This window comes from Schistocerca serialis, chromosome 11 (genome assembly GCF_023864345.2).
Source record: "Schistocerca serialis cubense isolate TAMUIC-IGC-003099 chromosome 11, iqSchSeri2.2, whole genome shotgun sequence".
Lineage (NCBI taxonomy): Eukaryota > Metazoa > Arthropoda > Insecta > Orthoptera > Acrididae > Schistocerca > Schistocerca serialis.
The window spans coordinates 130,057,818-130,077,406 of record NC_064648.1 but is presented as its reverse complement, the minus strand read 5'-3'; the positions used below and the strand labels follow the sequence as shown (position 1 = coordinate 130,077,406).

The 19,589-nt window shown below is 40.5% G+C and overlaps 1 protein-coding gene and 1 long non-coding RNA gene across 5 annotated transcripts in view; one reads left to right on the top strand and one right to left on the bottom strand.

Annotated features, from left to right (window-relative positions):
• Window positions 1-2,721, top strand: part of LOC126426682 (S-phase kinase-associated protein 2-like) — a 635,548-nt gene extending 632,827 nt beyond the window's left edge. Inside the window, exon 3 of one of the 3 annotated variants that reach the window (XM_050088578.1) lies at window positions 1,948-2,721. In XM_050088578.1, coding sequence (XP_049944535.1) covers window positions 1,948-2,688 — 741 coding nt within the window. In that variant the 3' untranslated portion in view covers window positions 2,689-2,721. The remainder of the gene's footprint in view (window positions 1-1,947) is intronic. The other 2 variants (XM_050088575.1, XM_050088576.1) reach the window with 2 other exon arrangements.
• Window positions 1-19,589, bottom strand: part of LOC126426698 (uncharacterized) — a 195,018-nt gene that overhangs the window by 19,855 nt on the left and 155,574 nt on the right. The gene's annotated exons all lie outside the window — the stretch shown is intronic.

Below are 19,589 nucleotides of genomic sequence, written 5' to 3'. Positions count from 1 at the left end.
GTTGCCTATTAATAAAATTAAATATATGATCCATGAAACCAGTAAAGACAAGAAACAAGCAAGACAGTAGTACATATTTCTTCAATCCTGAAGCCCTAGCATTTTTTTCTCTAATCTTGCTACAGCTTTACATGGCGTGCTTTCCTTTCTGCAAAAGAATCTATTACCTCATCAAAGTCTGTCAAATATTTTGAACAGGAAAACTCAATGTTGTCCTTTAACACTGGAATAGCTGTTAATACAAGTAGTACCTAAGACTGGTGTGGTTTCTCAGTCTGTTTATATGTATTTCGTCACTGTCTGCTAGATAAAACTAAATAGGCCTGCCTAATATTTCAGCAATTTTAACACACACCAAATAAATGAGACTGTTATGGTACAAATGGTCATTTTTGTAACACGACAGAATATAATTCATGAAGTACCAATATTAAATGACAAGCAAAACGTTGTATGTTAGGAAATAGTTTCACATTTCATTCATACTCTCTGGCTTCTGAAGTATGAGATCGAAGAGTAGTAGAACAAAATTTTTATATAAATTTGGGATCGTCGTATTCTTCCACAATTTGTGTGATGTCCCCGTTTTCTTCTTCTTCTTCCTCGTTCTAACAAACAATCTTGTCATGACTAATTCAGTAACTATTCCTGCCAGTGTCAAAACTACTTCTCCGCTTAACCTGGCCACAATCACCAGTTTAGTTACACCGCATTTATTCTTCAGTTAGGAGTTATTACGTGTTCGTACAACACGTTTGCCGCGCTACTCCCAGAATAGAACTTTAGTGGCTGCTGGCTGGGGATTGTACAACTGGCCCTTACTAGCGGTCTGGCCACAAATTTTCTGTCAAAATCTCATTTTCTTGGATACACCGAGAAGATAATACATGATCTTTGTTACCTGTTATTCCTGTTACTCATTTATTTCCACTCTGGTAGTCTGAATCTATGGATTTTGCTAGTAATTCTAACAAAGCTGATTATTTGCAAACCCAGTCAACCACATATACAGCGACTGGCATTCACCCGTTCGGCTTTATTCTGCAGATCTCATATAGCCCCGTACCCTTTTGTCTGCAGGAAAATTTATTTCTAGGTGGGACTGGGATTCCTATGGCAGAAATATCATGTACATTATGCACACATTCAAAAATCAACTTATGATCCATTTAGAAACCAACTTAGAATTTGTTCAAAAACCAACAGGGATGAGGTTCAATATCATATAAATAAGCGATAGACCAATGTGTGCTAGATGCTAGGCGCTTTGTGAAACAGGGTCTTTTTCCTCAAGAATATGAATTTGGTGTACTGAGCTTTAACCACTTTTTATAATGAGTTGGATGTTGTTACTTGGGAGATGGCACTCTTGTGCACCGTCTAGCAACTGTTTCATTACTAAAATGTTATATGCTCCTTCACAACACAAGAATTGTGACTGCTTTGCACTTTCTGAATACAATAATACACAAAGTCCTTCCTTTTAGACTGCACGCTCCACTACACCTTTTGCCTTCGCTGCCTCCGCTACCTCCGCAGGAAATCGAAATCAAGGTGGCGAAAATGTTTGAGGCGAAAATTTACTACCCGCAGTTGTTTCTGTCAGTGACCAACATGTCTGACATACGAGCTGTGCAGGACTGTCAGAGACTAGGGTCTACGCACGTGACAACTGATCTCAGCATTGCAGATATCGTCTTCTCTTCTCGTTCGCCTATCTGTTTTACAGCGCTCCGGACGCTGAAGATCGTCAGAGGGAACCCGACACTGACACTCTTCAAGCCGGACACTAGGGCGTAATGTGCCATCATCTCTGCCCTGGAGCTGCGCCCGTTTCTCACAGAGCTGAGCCTCGACGTAGAGTCCCTGTCGGCGAACTACTTGGACTCTCTGGAAGGGCTCGGCCGGCTGGAGGTTCTGAGAATCCACTGCCGCAGTCTGAACGACCTGACGTTCCTACGGCACTGCTCGGATAAACTGGAGGAACTGGAACTGGAAAGTTGCGACGACTTGCCGTCGGCTGCGTACGCGGAGCTCCGCCACCTAGGGAAACTGCAGATGTTGCGGCTGTGCGACTGCCGTGTGGGGGGAGCGGATATGGAGGTGGCCGCGGCAGGTCTGAGGTCTCTCGAGAAGCTACAGTTGGACCGTTGCGGAATGCTCTCGGACCTGTCCTTCTTGCGGTTCTGCAGCCAGCTGCGGGAGCTCCGCGTCGAGGCCGAGGACGTGGTGCTGACGGGTCTGAAGCACCTGCCCACCGGACTCCGCTCGCTCTGCCTCGTCAACAACGCTCTGACTGGTGATGAACTCTCCGAGGTGCTCCCGTTCCTGCGGCTGCTCGAGGAACTGAACCTCTGCAACACGGAGCTGGTCCAACTGGGCTTCCTCCGCTACTGTCGCAGACTGCGCCGCCTCTGCCTCAAGAACTCTACCTGGCCCGACACGTCGGAACTGTCGAGCCCGTGCAATCTGACGCGGCTCGAGACGTTGGTCCGAGAAGGTGCGGGGACGATGTGGACGTACTCTCCGGAACGGTGTCGTCACTGCCGCGACTGGACACTCTGTCGCTGGCCTACGTACAGGACGCCGCCGGGAGGTCCCTCAGCCAGTGGTCGCAACGTCGCGCTTTGTTGCTTTTCTGAGTTTACGGGTTGGAGGTGGATGCCCGTTGGGAACTTGAACACCTGAATAATCTGAAACTTTCTCATTGTATGTCACCACTTAGTGTGCAACTTTACCAGTGAAGTCATCCAATTGAGTATGCCCCAAGTAAAAATCTATTGCTCGGATTGCTTTGTATAAACTTCTGTTACACGAGCTTTTCTAAGCAGAGGTGACAACACCTGTATAGATTGATGTATATTTATTTGCCACGTATGTTCATTTGCTCAATAAATGTTTCCCTGTGTAGTAGTGTGTGTGCACCTTTTTCTATCTTACTGGCAGATTAAAACTGTGTGCCATGTCAGGATACAAACTCGAACCTCACTTTTTGTGAGTTCTCCAGTCACGTTCCACAATATCCCACACAACTTCATTTCTGCCACTACCACTTCTCCTACCATCCAAAGTTAAAAAGGACTTCCCTGCATACTTTACTGGCCTAGCACACCTAAGAAAAAAGATGTCGAGGGAAACCGTTTACAAAAAGAACCTCTGAACTGCTGAGTGAACACTTAACTCTGGAAACTACACCTTGGCTTTGGCTAATCTGTTTCTCAAAAGTCTCACTTCTTCTAGTAGTTGCTAGTCCTGTGAGGTATGCAGAAGAATATGTGTGATATTTGATTGGTAGTACAAGAGGAGAAAGAGTCGTGACTACAAAACTGAATAAGTAAGAGTATTGCTCGTGATGGCAAGGTTTCGGCCTCAAGTTCCAGTACAGCATACAGTTTTAATCTGCCAAGAATGTTTTCTGCAAGTGATATTTGAACGATTTCTCATTGAATATATGACCCTCCCCTAATTTAACCTCTCATTTATAGGTGCAGTGTGTGTGTGTGTGTGTGTGTGTGTGTGTGTGTGTGTGTGTGTGTGTGTGTGTGTGTCCTTCAGTATTCTGTTCCAAACGTATAATTAAAATTCATAACACCTTACGTTGCAGTGAATTAGTTTCTATATTTTAAAAGATCTTCAACCCATCTTAGGTTTGTTTCAAACTGTTAAGTGTACATGGGCTTAAATTAGTCCGTGGATTTAACGTTCAATCCAGTCAGAAGAATTCTGTTTTCACACTAATCTTCGTCATACCATCTTCTCCTCTTCTAAATTTATTAACAGGAATATGTGCAAAAACACACACACACACACACACACACACACACGTACGTTTGTCTGTACCATAAAGTACATTCCGTGTTCGACTAATTACTGCTAATCGTTGTTACTCATGAAACAGGTAAGTCATTCTTCAGCATAGAAAATTAATCCAGATTGGTTGGAGCCATTAGGCCAGAGGAATTGCAGAGAGACTAATTACATCAAAATAAAGACGTTCCCATAAGAACATTTACAAACCAAACCATGTAGTTCAGCACTCGTATAAAAATGTTCGAAACTGCCACTACTAACAATTAATTTAGCTTGTGCAAACCTGCTAAGCCTGGATACATGCATTTCATCATCCAGAAGCTTATCTATAAATATGTGCCCTTCTTCTAGATTTTATAGCATCTAACAAGTACTCTTGGTTTTGCTAAAGTTGTAAGCAACTTACATAATCGTAAATTGTTTTGGTGCGGAGTTGAAGACCAAGAGGGACTTGTAATTCTTTGTTGCTACTTACTCAATACTTGTGTTCTGTCTTATGTAGACAACAAAACTCAGGTGCACTCTCAGTTTTTCATTAATTTTGCCAAATATGTAACTTGAAGGAGCTGCACTATCCAGATAAATTCTTCCGCATTACTATCTCAGTGTGAGTCTTCAAATAATGGAATCCTACGATTGTAAAACAGTTGAACACACTAAATCATGCAGAAAAATACTAACATCAGTATAGGTCCTACCTCGATGGCATGTTTTAGTGGTCTTCTGTCCTGAGACTGGTTGGATGCAGCTCTCCATGCTACTCTATCCTGTGCTAGCTTCTTCATTTCCAAGTAACTACTGCACCCTACATCCCTCTGAATCTGCTTCGTGTATTCACCACTTGGTCTCCCTCTACAATTTTTACCCTCCATGTTGCCCTCCAATACTAAATTGGTGATCCCTTGATGCCTCAGAACATATCCTACCAACTGATCCCTTCTTCTAGACAAGTTGTGCCACAAATTCCTCTTCTCCACAATTCTATTCAGTACCTCCTCATCAGTTACTTGATCTACCCATGTAATCTCCAGCATTCTTCTGTAGTACTACATTTCGAAAGCTTCTATTCTCTTTTTGTCTAAACGACTTATTGTCCCTGTTTCACATTGATACATGGCTGCACTCCATACAAATGCTTTTAGAATAGACTTCCTGACATTTAGATCTGTACTCGATGTTAACAAATTTCTCTTCTTCTGAAACGCCTTCCTTGCCACTGCCAGTCTACATTTTATATCCTCCCTACTTCCACCATCATGTTATTTGGCTCCCCAAATAGCAAAACTCCTCTACTACTTTAAATGTCTCATTCCCTAATCTAATTCCCTCAGAATCACCTGATTTAATTAGATTACATTCAACTATCCTCGTTTTGCTTTTGTTTATGTTAATCTTATAGCCTCCTTTCAAGACACTGTCCATTCCGTTCAACTGCTCTTCCAGGTCCTTTGCTGTCTCTGACAGAATTAGTGTCATCAGTTTTTAATTTTTCTCCATGGATTTTAATTCCTACTCCAAATTTTTTCTTTTGTTTCTTTTACTTCTTGCCCAATGTATATATTGAGTCCACCTAACTGAATCGTATTGTGGGGCATTAATTGTGAAGCAGCGTTCTACCCTTCAACCACTTTTCTATCCTCAAGGTAGTGTACTCCCTTTTGTAGCTAGAACTTCTTTTAGGACAGTCTATCTTACCTGACGGCTGTGGCTCACATGCTGTCATCTTCCCCAAGCTCATGTTATTAAAGATTTACAAATTATCCTCAACCTGTGCTAAACTGCAGCTGAATAGGTATTGTTTAATATGCTATTTATTATTCTATTTTATAACAAATTTTTATTGTATAGGTCTTTTACTTCCATAACACCTGTTTTTACTAGTGAATTACAGTATATTGAAATGATTATCAACATTCCCCAATTTTCTACATTCCTTCCCTTTCCTTGGTGAAGTTGCAGCAGGTGATGCTGTTATATTACAGAGATCAGTATGGGTAACTATCTCTGAATAGATATCTGACGTCCATCTATACATACAGTCACTAAAATTTACTGACAAAGTGATAGCAAGACACAAGATTCTCACTGCTTGGTAGAAGCAACTGCACCCTTGTGCTATATAGTTTTTTTTAAAATTATAGTCTAAGGTAGTTAAAGAAACTAAAATTCAATGAGACAGGTCTTCCTAGACATTTAGTCTTAATGTACGTATGTCTTATCAATTCTGCATTGTACAAACCTTTTTTTTGTGGACTGTTCAGGGACTCACATGAAATACAGCTTTGGGATCAGAATACCTGCTATTTTATAAGGGCCAAATATCGCCAGGAGAACTTAGTTTCTTTTTATATCTTTATGCAAAGATCAGAATAATGATCTCGGTTCGGCTTTTAATATTTCACTACTGCGGTGTGAACACTGTACTGATAGTGTGCCAACACACTGCCCTTGTCGTATGTGAACTCTCTTCCATTCCACTGTGCTTTGATCACTTCATAAAAACTAAATGCTAGCTTAGGAATCAAGGAACAGCTAGTTAGATAACAGAATGAAGTGTGGTGTTAAAAACTGTAGAGGGAGACAAATGCTAGACTGAAGTAAGCATGTTAGAGTGGATGCAGGCTGCAGTAGTTATGTAGAAATGAAGGAGCTGGGATAGCATGGACTAGCATGGTGAGCTGTATAAAGCCAGTTTTTGGTCTAATGATGAAGACACCTGGATACTATTAAATGATGAACTTAAGAATACCCTTCTTTATTTTTCTTCAAATTTATCTTTTGAATATCTTCTATGTGGCTGTCACATACTAACCAGACATAGCTATTTGATTATGGGTGTGTGGACACCTGCGGCATTTGCCTCACATCAACATATTTGCAACTGATATATAATGATCACTTCTCCATTTACTAGTTATGCAGAAATAAGTCAATGATTTCCTTAGAATTTCTGAATCTCATTTGAGGTTACAGACAGATCTGTGGCATAGTCCAAGGTCTGGGGTTAGGTTGGAAAGTGGTCTGGTTGTCAGTTGGTGAAACTTTATATATATAACAAATCACATTAGTGTTGTTCTGTGGTGTCACTGCCAAACACCACACTTGCTAGGTGGCAGCCTTTAAATCGGCCGCGGTCCGCTAGTATATGTCGGCCCGCGCGTCGCCACTATCAGTGATTACAGACCGAGTGCATGTCTAGTCTAGAGAGACTCACTAGCACTCGTCCCAGTTGTACAGCCGACTTTGCTAGCGATGGTTCACCGTCTACAGACGCTCTCATTTGCAGAGAAGACAGTTTAGCATAGCCTTCAGCTACGTCATTTCCTATGACCTAGCAAGGCGCCATATTCAGTTACTACGAGGGCTATCCACAAAGTACATTACGTTTTGGAATTAAAAATAAATAAAGTATTGGAAAATTTTTTTTATTATATACAGATGAAAGCCCCCACTTAAAAACTACTTTTCTACATAGTTGCCATTTAAATTAAGGCACTTATCGTAGCGATGGACGAGCTTGGAAATTCCTTCGTCGTAAAATTCAGCTGCCTGCGCCTTCAATTACGTGGTTACCTCTTCTTGAAGCTGTGCGTCGTCATCAAAACGCTGCATAGCCAACCACTTCTTCATTGCTGAGAATAAGTGGAAGTCGCTCGGTGCCAGGTTGGGACTGTACAGCGGATGAGGAAACAACTCCCACTTAAAAGATTCGAGAACTTAACAAGTGGCATTTGCTGTGTGGGCCCGGGCGTTGTCGTGAATCGGCAAGATCTTTGAGCCCAACTTTCCCCTGCGCTTGTTTTGTATTGCTCTTCTGAGGTTGTGCAGAGTTTGGCAATACCTTTGAGAGTTTATTGTAGTGCCTCTTCTCAGGAAATCCACAAAAATCACACCATTTCTGTCCCAAAAGAAGAGGTAACCACGTGGTTGAAGGCGCAGGCGGCCGAATTTTACGACAAAGGAATTTCCAAGTTCGTCCATCGCTACGATAAGTGCCTTAATTTAAACGGCAACTATGTAGAAAAGTAGTTTTTAAGTGTGGCTTTCATCTGTATATAATAAAAAAAATTTCCAATACTTTATTTATTTTTAATTCCAAAACGTAATGTACTTTGCGGATAGCCCTCGTATAAGTACTATCTTCAAGAATGTATTCTGAACAGATAATATTGTGACTCATGTACCGTCCAGAGCGACGTTCATCATTAATGGTTTAAAGTTAAGTATCAAACTAATTACGTCCGCTTTCTGAATTCTCATTCCTTGTCATGATCCAGACTTCATGTCAGTATAGTTCTTCCCTCCTCATGCTAAGCTGCTCGAGCTAAAACGCATGCATTTCAGTCTCCACTTGCAACACGGTGTTGGCTCTTCTGCTAACACCAAATGTTCCCCCCTCCCTATGCCTTCTGTAAGAGTAACAAGCAGAGCAATAGTCCAAAATACGAAATGCTATTATTTCATTCATTCACTCACTCACTCACATCTTATGTTTCAAAAATTCTATGGCAGAGCTTACAGCAGCCACTGTGGCTAACAACTTGTGACTTGCACTAATTGACTCAGACTGATATGAGGATTACTTCAAGACGCGTGTTAGCCCCCCTCCCTCTATAAACCTCACATCTTGGTTTGAGGTGTCAAGGGATTTACTAGGATTGTTGTAGGAAATTCAACAACAAAATTTTTAACTTTTTTTATCTTATGTTATGGGAACAGATTTTTCTAAGTGAAAATAACAACTGCAGTAAATTTTATCAAGTTATAAGGACAAGGGCCTAAAGGAAGTTACACCACTTATCATGCAAACAGATATTTTATTTTCTATGAAAATACACATGACAGTCAACAATGTTGTATTTGCAAGATCTCTGTTGGTGCTCATCACTCTTGTCATTGCCATTCGGTGGCCCAGTGCCTTCATCAGTGACAGAAGGAAGAAGATTCTGGAAGTAGTGGTGATGAACAGGTGGAAACAAGGGCAAAAGTTCACCCGCATTCCTTTTTTTTTTTTTTCTTCTTTCGATTATAGCCTGTGGTCTTGTGTACAGCTTTTATTGAAGTATAACAATGAAATTGTTCAATTTTGGACAGAGTAACTGAGTGACCTATTTTAGACTTCAGCTTGAAGTAAAATTCCACATGCAGTCAAAGAGATTCCTCGGAGACGAGTGTGAACGGATTACGCTTTTGATACTGAATCCACCACATCTTTGGCCACCGCACTAGTTAATGTTTAGTGTCAGTCTTCCTTTTGGTGACCGAATTCAAGTTTTCCACAGACAAGGAAGTCTTTATCATTACATTATCTTGAGATTTTTCCCCCCTCGACTTGGCAACAATAATGTATCAGTCAGTGGGACAAAACGCTGTAGTTTTGTATTGAAGCAAAATCACCTCGAGAGGGGAGATAGGAATGACCATTTGTGATGAACTTTTTGGTCTAAGATTTTGATGTTATTTTTCTCACGTAAAAAATTGTCAATGTCCTCTCTGTTTTCCAATTCCTGTTCTGCCCGACAAGTATAACTGTAAACGAGAACTCACTTTACGGGCAGTACTCTTGTATTGACGTGTTTGGCTGAATGGGTGCCAGTATCTGGGGAGCTTCAAGATTGTCACTTTATCACAGCAGTACCTGAATACTAATTTCAGGTAGGAGGAATACCAACAAGGTAGGAAAAGATAGTCTCTTACTTTAAAGATAACACACTAAGCTGCAGACGCACAATTAAGACACACGTAAGCTTTCGACCACAGCCTGTGTTGGAAAAAGAGAAGCATTCACCATTCATTCACACGAGGGAGCACACCTCACGCACATGAGACTGCCATCTCCGGCAGCTCAGGAATGGAATTATCACATGGTACGGTTGCAGCCATCTCGAGGAGGGTGGGGAAGGGTAAGGGATAGCAGTGTATGGGTGAGGAATGCCTTTGGGCAGTGTGTGTAGGTACTATAGTGCTAGCAGGTGCAGCATCAGGAGTTTGTAGGGCAGGGAGTTAGAGAAGAAAGGAGACGAGCAGGGAAGATGGGCACATGTGTGGGCAGAGGGTGGCAAAAACAATTTAGGAGATGGGAATGGGGAGGAGGTGATAAGGACTGAGGGAATAGAAACTTTTGGGTGAATGGTGTGGGGACAGAACGTTACTGCAGCTTGAGGCTGGGATAATTACAGGAGTGGAGAATGTGTTGTGAGGATAATGCCCATCTGCACAGTTCAGAAAATCTGATTGTGGAGGTGAGGGTACAGGCAACACCGACTCAAAGGAAGGCCTCGGCGCTTGTTGGTGACGTCACATCAGCTAGTCACGGCGAACGCCAGGTCTTTTGCAGGCATACTCATAATGGTGGTGTCTCCCTCTCTGACACAGGAAAATGTGAAACTATTGGCGGTAGTTGACCAACACACATTGTTCTGAGAGATTTCTGCAATCAATTAATTGTGCAGTTCACTACACTTCTTAACAAATAGTGTACTCCTGAACTTAAATTTCCACCTGTTTTAAGGATTGACATAAAAAAACAACTTCACGGTCCAGCAGCAACAGAATTCGTGCTTCTTTACCTTATTTGTAAATCCGAGGAAGTTACGTTTGTACTGAGTTGCTTTTACAAGAAACTGTGAACATATTGGTGCTCTTCTTTAGGTATCTTGGTTGACTATGGGGTGAGGAGCACTGAATGTTAATGAAATATCTTGCGATTGTACAAATTGGGGGAGGGGGTGGGGGACAGAAGAAGAGGCAAAAGAGAGATACTTGTTTTATCAAATCAAATTTTTTTTATCTTATAAAGTTTCTCCTTTCAGTTACAATAGGGGAATGTTTACCTTTTCTAATGTGCATGTTTAAAAAAGTTTACGCTCAGCAGTATTTTTGATGTATGAAGCTATTTTGTTTGCTGTTTAGAATTCCTTTCATTGAAAACGACTGTAATCTAATGACTGGCAACAGTTGGACATTTACACATGTAAATTAGTTCACATTTCCAGTGACGATGTCAAACAAAAATAAATAAATAAATAAAAGAAACAAGTTAATTGTAAGGGGGTTGGGGTAAGTTTCAGTAACAAAACGGATCAAGTAAATATAGTTACTTGAATGTAAAATTTCTGAAGCTTGCGATGGGGCTAAGCATCTTCTCATATTGATCTACATTTGTTTTGACAGGATTCAGTAATACAGAACTATGATCTTCATTTGTAGCTTTACGATAGTAAGAAAATCTTTCATCTAAATAAAACTGCAGAATCCGAAACAATACCAAACATTTTGTCCAAAAATGAGAGATTTATAGTGATAAGCACGCCCAGGCGTTTATGCCTGCAATAGACCTGGCGTTCGCCGTGCCTAGAGACGTCACCAACAAGTGCCGAGGCCGTCCTTTGAGTTGGTGTTGGTACAGGTGGCTCGGGTAGTGAAGAAGCCATTGAAATCTGGCATGTAATGTTTAGGGGCATGTTGTGCCACACAGTGGTCTACTTGGCTCTCAGCCACAGTTTGTTGGTGGCTGTTAATCGTGGTGGACAGCAGGTTGGTGGATATGAACCCTGTGGCAAGGGGTTGGGATTGGAAGGGTTGTAGAGATGGACTGGGTAAGGACTGGAATAGGGAGGGTGGATTGAGCACGTCTTGCTCCTGGACCTTCCACAGGGCATAGGGTTGTCCCTTAACTGCAATAACTTTTGAATTTTATTTGTTCCTGTAGGATTACATGGTGTACAGTGCACGTACATGTAATATAGAACATCTACATCTACATCCATACTCCGCAAGCCACCTGACGGCGTGTGGCGGAGGGTACCTTGAGTACCTCTATCGGTTCTCCCTTCTATTCCAGTCTCGTATTGTTCATGGAAAGAAGGATTGTCGGTATGCCTCTATGTGGGCTCTAATCTCTCTGATTTTATCCTCATGGTCTCTTTGCGAGATATACGTAGGAGGGAGCAATATACTGCTTGATTCCTCGGTGAAGGTATGTTCTCGAAACTTCAACAAAAGCCCGTACTGAGCTACTGAGCGTCTCCGTAATGCTTTTGCGATTACTAAATGATACTGTAATGAAGCGTGCTGCTCTCTGTTGGATCTTCTCTATCTCTTCTATCAACCCTATCTGGTACGGATCCCACACTGCTGAACAGTATTCAAGCAGTGGGCGAACAAGTGTACTGTAATCTACTTCCTTTGTTTTCAGATTGCATTTCCTTAGGATTCTTCCAATGAATCTCAGTCTGGCATCTGCTTTACTGACAATCAACTTTATATGATCATTCCATTTTAAATCACTCCTAATGCGTACTCCCAGATAATGTATGGAATTAACTGCTTCCAATTGCTGACCTGCTGTATTGTAGCTAAATGATAAGGGATCTTTCTTTCTATGTATCCGCAGCACATTACACTTGTCCACATTGAGATTTAATTGCCACTTCCTGCACCATGTGTCAATTTGCTGCAGATCCTCTTGCATTTCAGTACAATTTTCCATTGTTACAACCTCTCGATATACCACAGCATCATCCGCAAAAAGCTTCGGTGAACTTCTGAGGTTATCGACAAGGTCATTTATGTATATTGTGAATAGCAACGGTCTTACGACACTCCCCTGCGTTGACCAAACAATAAACCAAGTAAATATTAACAGTTTCAAGATCCTCTTAGGGGACTTAAATGCCCAACTTGGAAGAGAAAAGAAATACCAGGATATAATTGGAAAATGGGCTCTACATAAACAAACAAATAAGAATGGTCAAAGACTTGTTGAACTCTGTAGGAAACACAAACTGATCTCAAAGTCCACATACTTCAAAAGAAGGCCAAACAAACTTAAAACTTGGAGACATCCTGATTTGAGAAAAGGAGAATGGCAACTGGATCATGTATTTATGGACAAAATCTTCCACAGAGAAACCTACAATGTTAAAGTATTAAGAGGGGTAGATACAGGTTCAGATCACTACATTGTCAAAATCAAAATTGAGTCCACACCAGTAAAAAAGAAACCAAAATGCAATAAATGAAAGAGGAACTTCGATCCCCACCAATAATTAGAAATGATAAATATAGAGATGACACACAAAATATAAAACTGACAGATAATTTAGAAGAACTGGTTCAGACTCTCAGGCAACAAGCAGAAAATTTAGCCCCATTGAACCCACATAAAGACGTCTCTGGTGGAGCTCAGAATGTGACAAAATTCATGAAGAAAGACATCATGCATGGATAAAATTTCAAACACACAAAACAGAAGAAAATGCAACCAAGCTCAAAAATATCAGGAAAAAGTTCACACAGATTATCAGGCAAACCAAGAGTCAATCACAGAAAGATCTAATCGACTCCATAGAAGAAAATTACCATAAAAGCAATTCCAGAGACTTTTACAAAATGTTTGTAAGACAATTACAAAAATTTGCCCCTCCCATGTTAATGCTGCAAAGGGAAGATGGAAAAATAACACATAATGACAAGGAAAATGCTAAAATCATGGCAAAAGCATTTAGTAAACTTTTGAATTGTGAAGAACCCCAGGAACTTTTAGTAATTAATACACACACACCCATCAAGATTCCATCTGATCTCATAAACCCTCCAACAATCCAAGAGGTGGAAACAGCACTTGGAGAGATGAAATATTATAAGGCATGTGGAGAACACCAAGTTTTTGCAGAAATGTGGCAGTGATATAGTTCGAATGTCCTTACACATAACCCTAACAAAAATCTGGATAACAGGAAAGTTTCCCAAACATTGGACCACAGCCATAATCCATCCACTCCACAAAAAAGGAGATAAAAGCAACCCAGATAATTACAGAGGTATCTCTCTCTTAGACTGAACATAAAAGATTTTCTCCAGAATCCTATACAAGAGGATCAAAGAGCAACTAGAGGAAGAATTAGGTGAATACCAAGGAGGCTTCAGACCTTGGAGAAGCTGTGCAGAACAGATCATCACTTTAAAATTAGCCATAGCATATTACAAGAAATGAAATAAACCTCTTGTAAAAACCTTTGTGGACTTTAAAAACGCATATGACTGTATCCATAGACCTTCAGTGTTAAAAATCTTAAGAAATTTCGGCCTCCATACAAAATTAACCAAATTGATAGAACTCACCTTAACCAACACTGTATCGAAAGTCAAGTTCAGGGGGGGAACTCTCTGAGCCATTCATCATAAAAACAGGTTTAAGACAAGGAGATTGCTTGGCACCCCTGCTGTTGAACAGTGCTTTAGAATACATCATGAGGGAAAGGTACAAGATTAACCTAAAAAACATCCATATTGGAAGACCCAAAGACAAAATAAGTTTAAATTTTCTAGGATTGGCTGATGACTTTGCTCTCTTGTCCAACAGTATCCAGGAAACCAAACAAGTTATCTCACTGCAGGAAATAGCACAGAAATTTAGTCTTGGAATAGCCTTTGAAGAAACAGTCTTCTACATCTACATCTACATCTACATCCATACTCTGCAAGCCACCTGACGGTGTGGGGCGGAGGGTACCTCGAGTACCTCTATCGGTTCTCCCTTCTATTCCAGTCTCGTATTGTTCATGGAAAGGAGGATTGTCGGTATGCCTCTGTGTGGGCTCTAATCTCTCTGATTTTATCCTCATGGTCTCTTTGCCAGATATACGTAGGAGGGAGCAATATACTGCTTGACTCCTCGGTGAAGGTATGTTCTCGAAACTTCAACAAAAGCCCATACCGAGCTACTGAGCATCTCTTCTGCAGAGTCTTCCACTGGAGTTTATCTATCATCTCCGCAACGCTTTCGCGATTACTAAATGATCCTGTAACGAAGCGCGCTGCTCTCCATTGGATCTTCTCTATCTCTTCTATCAACCCTATCTTGTACAGATCCCGCACTGCTGAGCAGTATTCGAGCAGTGGGCGAACAAGCGTACTGTAACCCACTTCCTTTGTTTTTGGATTGCATTTCCTTAGGATTCTTCCAATGAATCTCAGTCTTGCATCTGCTTTACCAACCATCTACTTTATACGATCATTCCATTTTAAATCACTCCTAATGCGTACTCCCAGATAATTTATGGAATTAACTGCTTCCAGTTGCTGACCGGCTATATTGTAGCTAAATGATAAGGGATCTTTCTCTCTATGTATTCGCAGCACATTACACTTGTCTACATTGAGATTCAATTGCCATTCCCTGCACCATTCGTCAATTCCCTGCAGATCCTCCTGCATTTCAGTACAATTTTCCACTGTTACAACCTCTTGATATACCACAGCATCATCCGCAAAAAGCCTCAGTGAACTTCCTATGTCATCCACAATGTCATTTATATATATTGTGAATAGCAACGGTCCTATGACACTCCCCTGCGGCACACCTGAAATCATGTTAACTGACCCACCACTCGTAAACAAAATTGCCATAGGAACCCAAGAAATCAAAATATAGATAAATTTAAATATCTGGGAGAAATCATAACATATAACCTCAATGAAAAGCTGACACGGCATAACAGAATAAACGAATTGACTAGAGCACAGTATACCACCAAGAACACCTACAGCAAAAAGAGCCTGTCAATAGCAACAAAATTAAAACACTACAAGTCAATCAACCAGAAATAACATACACAAGTGAAACCTTCTTCAAAACAACTAACACTGCGCAAATAGACAAAATACTCAAAAGAGAGACAAGAATCATCAGGACGTGCATCAACAAATCGTACCAGAAAGATGGACACTGGAGAGTAGCTACAAATGAAACAGACTACAAGGAAATAGAACCGGTAATGAGTACAATCAGGAAGAAACACACTTTTTTTTGACATCTAATCAGAACACCAGAGAACAGGATTATCAGGAGAAAAACACAAAAATTGTGGAGCAGTAAGTACAGCATTAAGTGGATTACAGAAATCAAAGAAAATATGGTTGAGTTACGGATTACTTTGAAAGACCTAAGAAACAAAACTGACAAAACCAGGAAACTTACAGACAAACAAACCAGACTGCAAATGAGAATCAACAAACAGACAATGGGAAGGGTGATTTCTGATGAAGAAAGAAGGATAAGATCCGAGAGAATGAAGAAGTACTGGGCTGACAGAAAACTGGAAATTTCTTTGTATAAAGTTGTATATAAAAACAAAGATGAGGTGACTCACCGAACAAAAGTGCTGGCAGGTCGATAGACACACAAACAAACACATACATACACACAAAATTCAAGCTTTCGCAACAGACTGTTGCCTCATCAGGAAAGAGGGAAGGAGAGGGGAAGACGAAAGGAAGTGGGTTTTAAGGGAGAGGATAAGGAGTCATTCCAATCCCGGGAGCGGAAAGACTTACCTTAGGGGGAAAAAAGGACAGGTATACACTCGCACACACGCACATATCCATCCACACATACAGACACAAGCAGACATATTTAAAGGTCTTTAAATATGAGGAAATGTATGAGGAGATAAAAGAAATTATTCAGATAGTTAACCCTTTTGTGATCCATGGGAAACATGCTTCCCACTACAATGAACTCGCTCCTAATCCCGTGGGATTCACAGTCCCCACCTCTGTATGGTGCTACCTTCTAGTGAACAGTATAGGGTACAACTTCCAATCGGGAGTTCCCGCCGTTTTTGCTGTACCTTCGCGCAGAGGCATTGTATAGCTGAGTGTTGCTCTGTGGAGCAGCCCTTCAGTGCTGTTTGCGTGACATTTTGTGATTTTTTCCTCAAAGCTATAGTATAGGGTACCCAAATTTATGAAGGGAAACGTAAAATTGGAACGAGGAGAATTCCAGTTTGAAACAAAAGGAGCCATTTCTACAGTCAAATGGATGGATAACCGTCCAGTCACTTTCCTGTCCTCAATTCGTGACCCATGAGAAACAGCCACAGTGAAAAGGAAAAACAAGGATGGTACTAGTACAGAGATTTCTTGTCCTGAAGTTGTGGCAGAATACAACAAAATAATGGGTGGTGTCAATAAGTTTGATCAATTACGAGAAAGGTATGCTATTGGCAGACGTTCTGTAAAATGGTGGCACAGAATATTTTATTTCCTGATGGACATTGTTGCAGTGAACAGTTTTATCCTGAGGAAAATACGTAAAAGAGAAAGTGGACAGCATGATCAGCTCACATACAGGATCCATCTAGCCAGACAATTGATCGCTGGCTTCTCATCCCAAAAAAGGCGTGGACAAAAACCTGTCTTTCTGGCAAAAAGGGGTAACGTTCCTGAAGATTTTCGTCATGTGGCTGTTGGGGAGCATCAACCCATTTTAGGAGAAACCTACTGGATGTGCCGAAAAGAGCACTTGCTGTGCTTGTACATATTGTCAAATACCACTTTGCATAGACCCATGTTTCAGAAACTTTCATGGCAAGTAATTGTGAACCATCATTATAACAAGAGAAGTAAATTTATCAAATAAATATGACGTATATTGAAAAAGTTGTTTTTGTCATTTAACTCCAACGAAGGGCAGTAGGAAGAATACTTCCCACCTTGTTGTGTGACCTCACTTTCACAGTTGGAGCAAATTTGATATTCTGTATGATAAATACACCTATCTGCTAACTACTATCTGCTCTCCATTCATTAAAAAAAACTGCTCAATAATTTTACCCACAAAAGGGTTAAGGGAGACAAAAATTCAATAGTCATGGGGGACTGGAATTCCATAGTAGAAAAAGGAAATATGGACTGGAGGAAAGGAATGGAGGAGGAGGCCTTGTGGTAGAATTTTGCACTGAGCATATTTTAATCATAGCTAACACTTGGCTTAAGAATGGTGAACAGGTGGAAGAGACCTACAGACACCAAAAGGTTTCACACTGATTATATAATTGTAAGACATTTCTAGGGGCAGATATGGACTATGACCACTATTTATTGGTTATGAACTAAAATACAAGGAGCAAAAGACTACTTACAATTTGTACAGAAATCAGATGGCAGTTTGAAGTCAAGGGGCATGAAAGGGAAGCAGTGGCTGAGAAGAGAGTGAGACAGGGTTGTAGCCTCTCTCCAATGTTATTCAATCTGTATATTGAGCAAGCAGTAAAGGAAACAAAAGAAAATTTTGGAGTAGGAATTAAAATCCATGGAGAAGAAATACAAACTTTGATGTTTGCCCATGACACTGTAATTCTGTTGGAGACAGTAAAGGACCTGGAAGAGCAGTTGAATGGAATGGACAGTGTCTTGAAAGGAGGACATAAACCAAAATGAGGATAACTAGATGTAGGTGAATTAAATCAGGTGATGCTGAGGGAATTAGATTAGGAAATGAGACGCTTAGACTAGTAGACGGGGTTTGTTATTTGGGGAGCAAAATAAGTAATGATGGTCGAAGTAGAGAGGATATAAAATGTAGATTAGCAATGGCAAGAAAACCAGTTTTGAAGAAGAAAATTTAGTATTGAGTACAGACTTGTCAGGAATCCTTTTCTGAAAGTATTTGTATGGAATGTAGGCATGTATGGAATTGAAACAGGGGTGATAAATAGTTTAGACAAGAAGATAAAAGCTTTTGAAATGTTGTGCTACAGAAAGTGCAGAAGATTAGAAGGGTAGGTCATGTAACTGAGGAGGTACTGAATAGAACTGAGGAGAAAAGAAACTCGTGGCACAACCTGTTTAGAAGAAGGGGTTGGTTGGTAGGATACATTCTGAGACATCAAGGGATCACCAATTTGGTATTGAAGGGAAGTGTGAGGGGAAAAAAATAATAGACGGACCCCACAAGATGAACACAGTAAGTAGATTCAGATGATGTATATTGCAGTAGTTACTCGGAGATGAAGAGTCTTGCCAGAATAGAGTAGCATGGAGAGTTGCACCAAACCAGTCTTCAAACTGAAGCCCCCACAACAATGATGATGATGATGATGATGATCACGATGACGATGATGATGACGACGATGATGACAGTGTACCTAAGTCCAGCTATTATGGAAAACTGTGGGAGGAGTGACTGGTACCGTAGTCTTTTTACTTCAGTCTCAAATATTTGGGGGCATCCAATTTCATGCGTGAATATAAAACTCCATTCTGATGGCCAGGCAATGACATAATCTATATGGAAATTATTTTTGCTTCCGATACTGTGCACAGGAATTTGACAGTTCGTCCTAAATTCCATCTTCTTATTAACCATAGATACCATCTAGATATAAATGTATTGAAATATATGTGTAATAATACTCGGGCCTCTACGCATGCCTGTACATGTGCATAGCTATCATACCCAAATTATAATTTCATAGTTCAGGTACAAGAAAAATTAATCATGGTATACAGTATTTAGGGCAACAGTATCTTTGCAAAACTCACTAATAGATAGCTTATATACTAAAAAGCTAACATGCATGTCCCATTTCAGATTGCGTTGAATGGTTAAACCAAGGAATTTTACAGAAAATTGTTGTTTTCTGTTTTATCATTTCGCTGCCCGTGTACAGTTTAATTTCATCATTCAGTCTGCTGCTGTGGAATTCCATAATGCAGCCAATGGTGTGATGCAGCCTCTGGCAGGCTCTGCTGTGTACTAACTTCCTGATCCAAATTTAACACAGGACAGACTGGACAGGTCTAAGATAACATAAGCACAATATTAGCAAAAAATTAAATACATGAACATTGTTTCAATCTAAGTCTAGCTAATTAATCAACATTTAAAGACAAATTACTGTTTTCTATTTGGGAAGTTTCAGTTTTTTCTGCCATGTTACGCAATATTGCACCACACAGAATTATGCTTTTGCATTAGCATGATCTGGAGA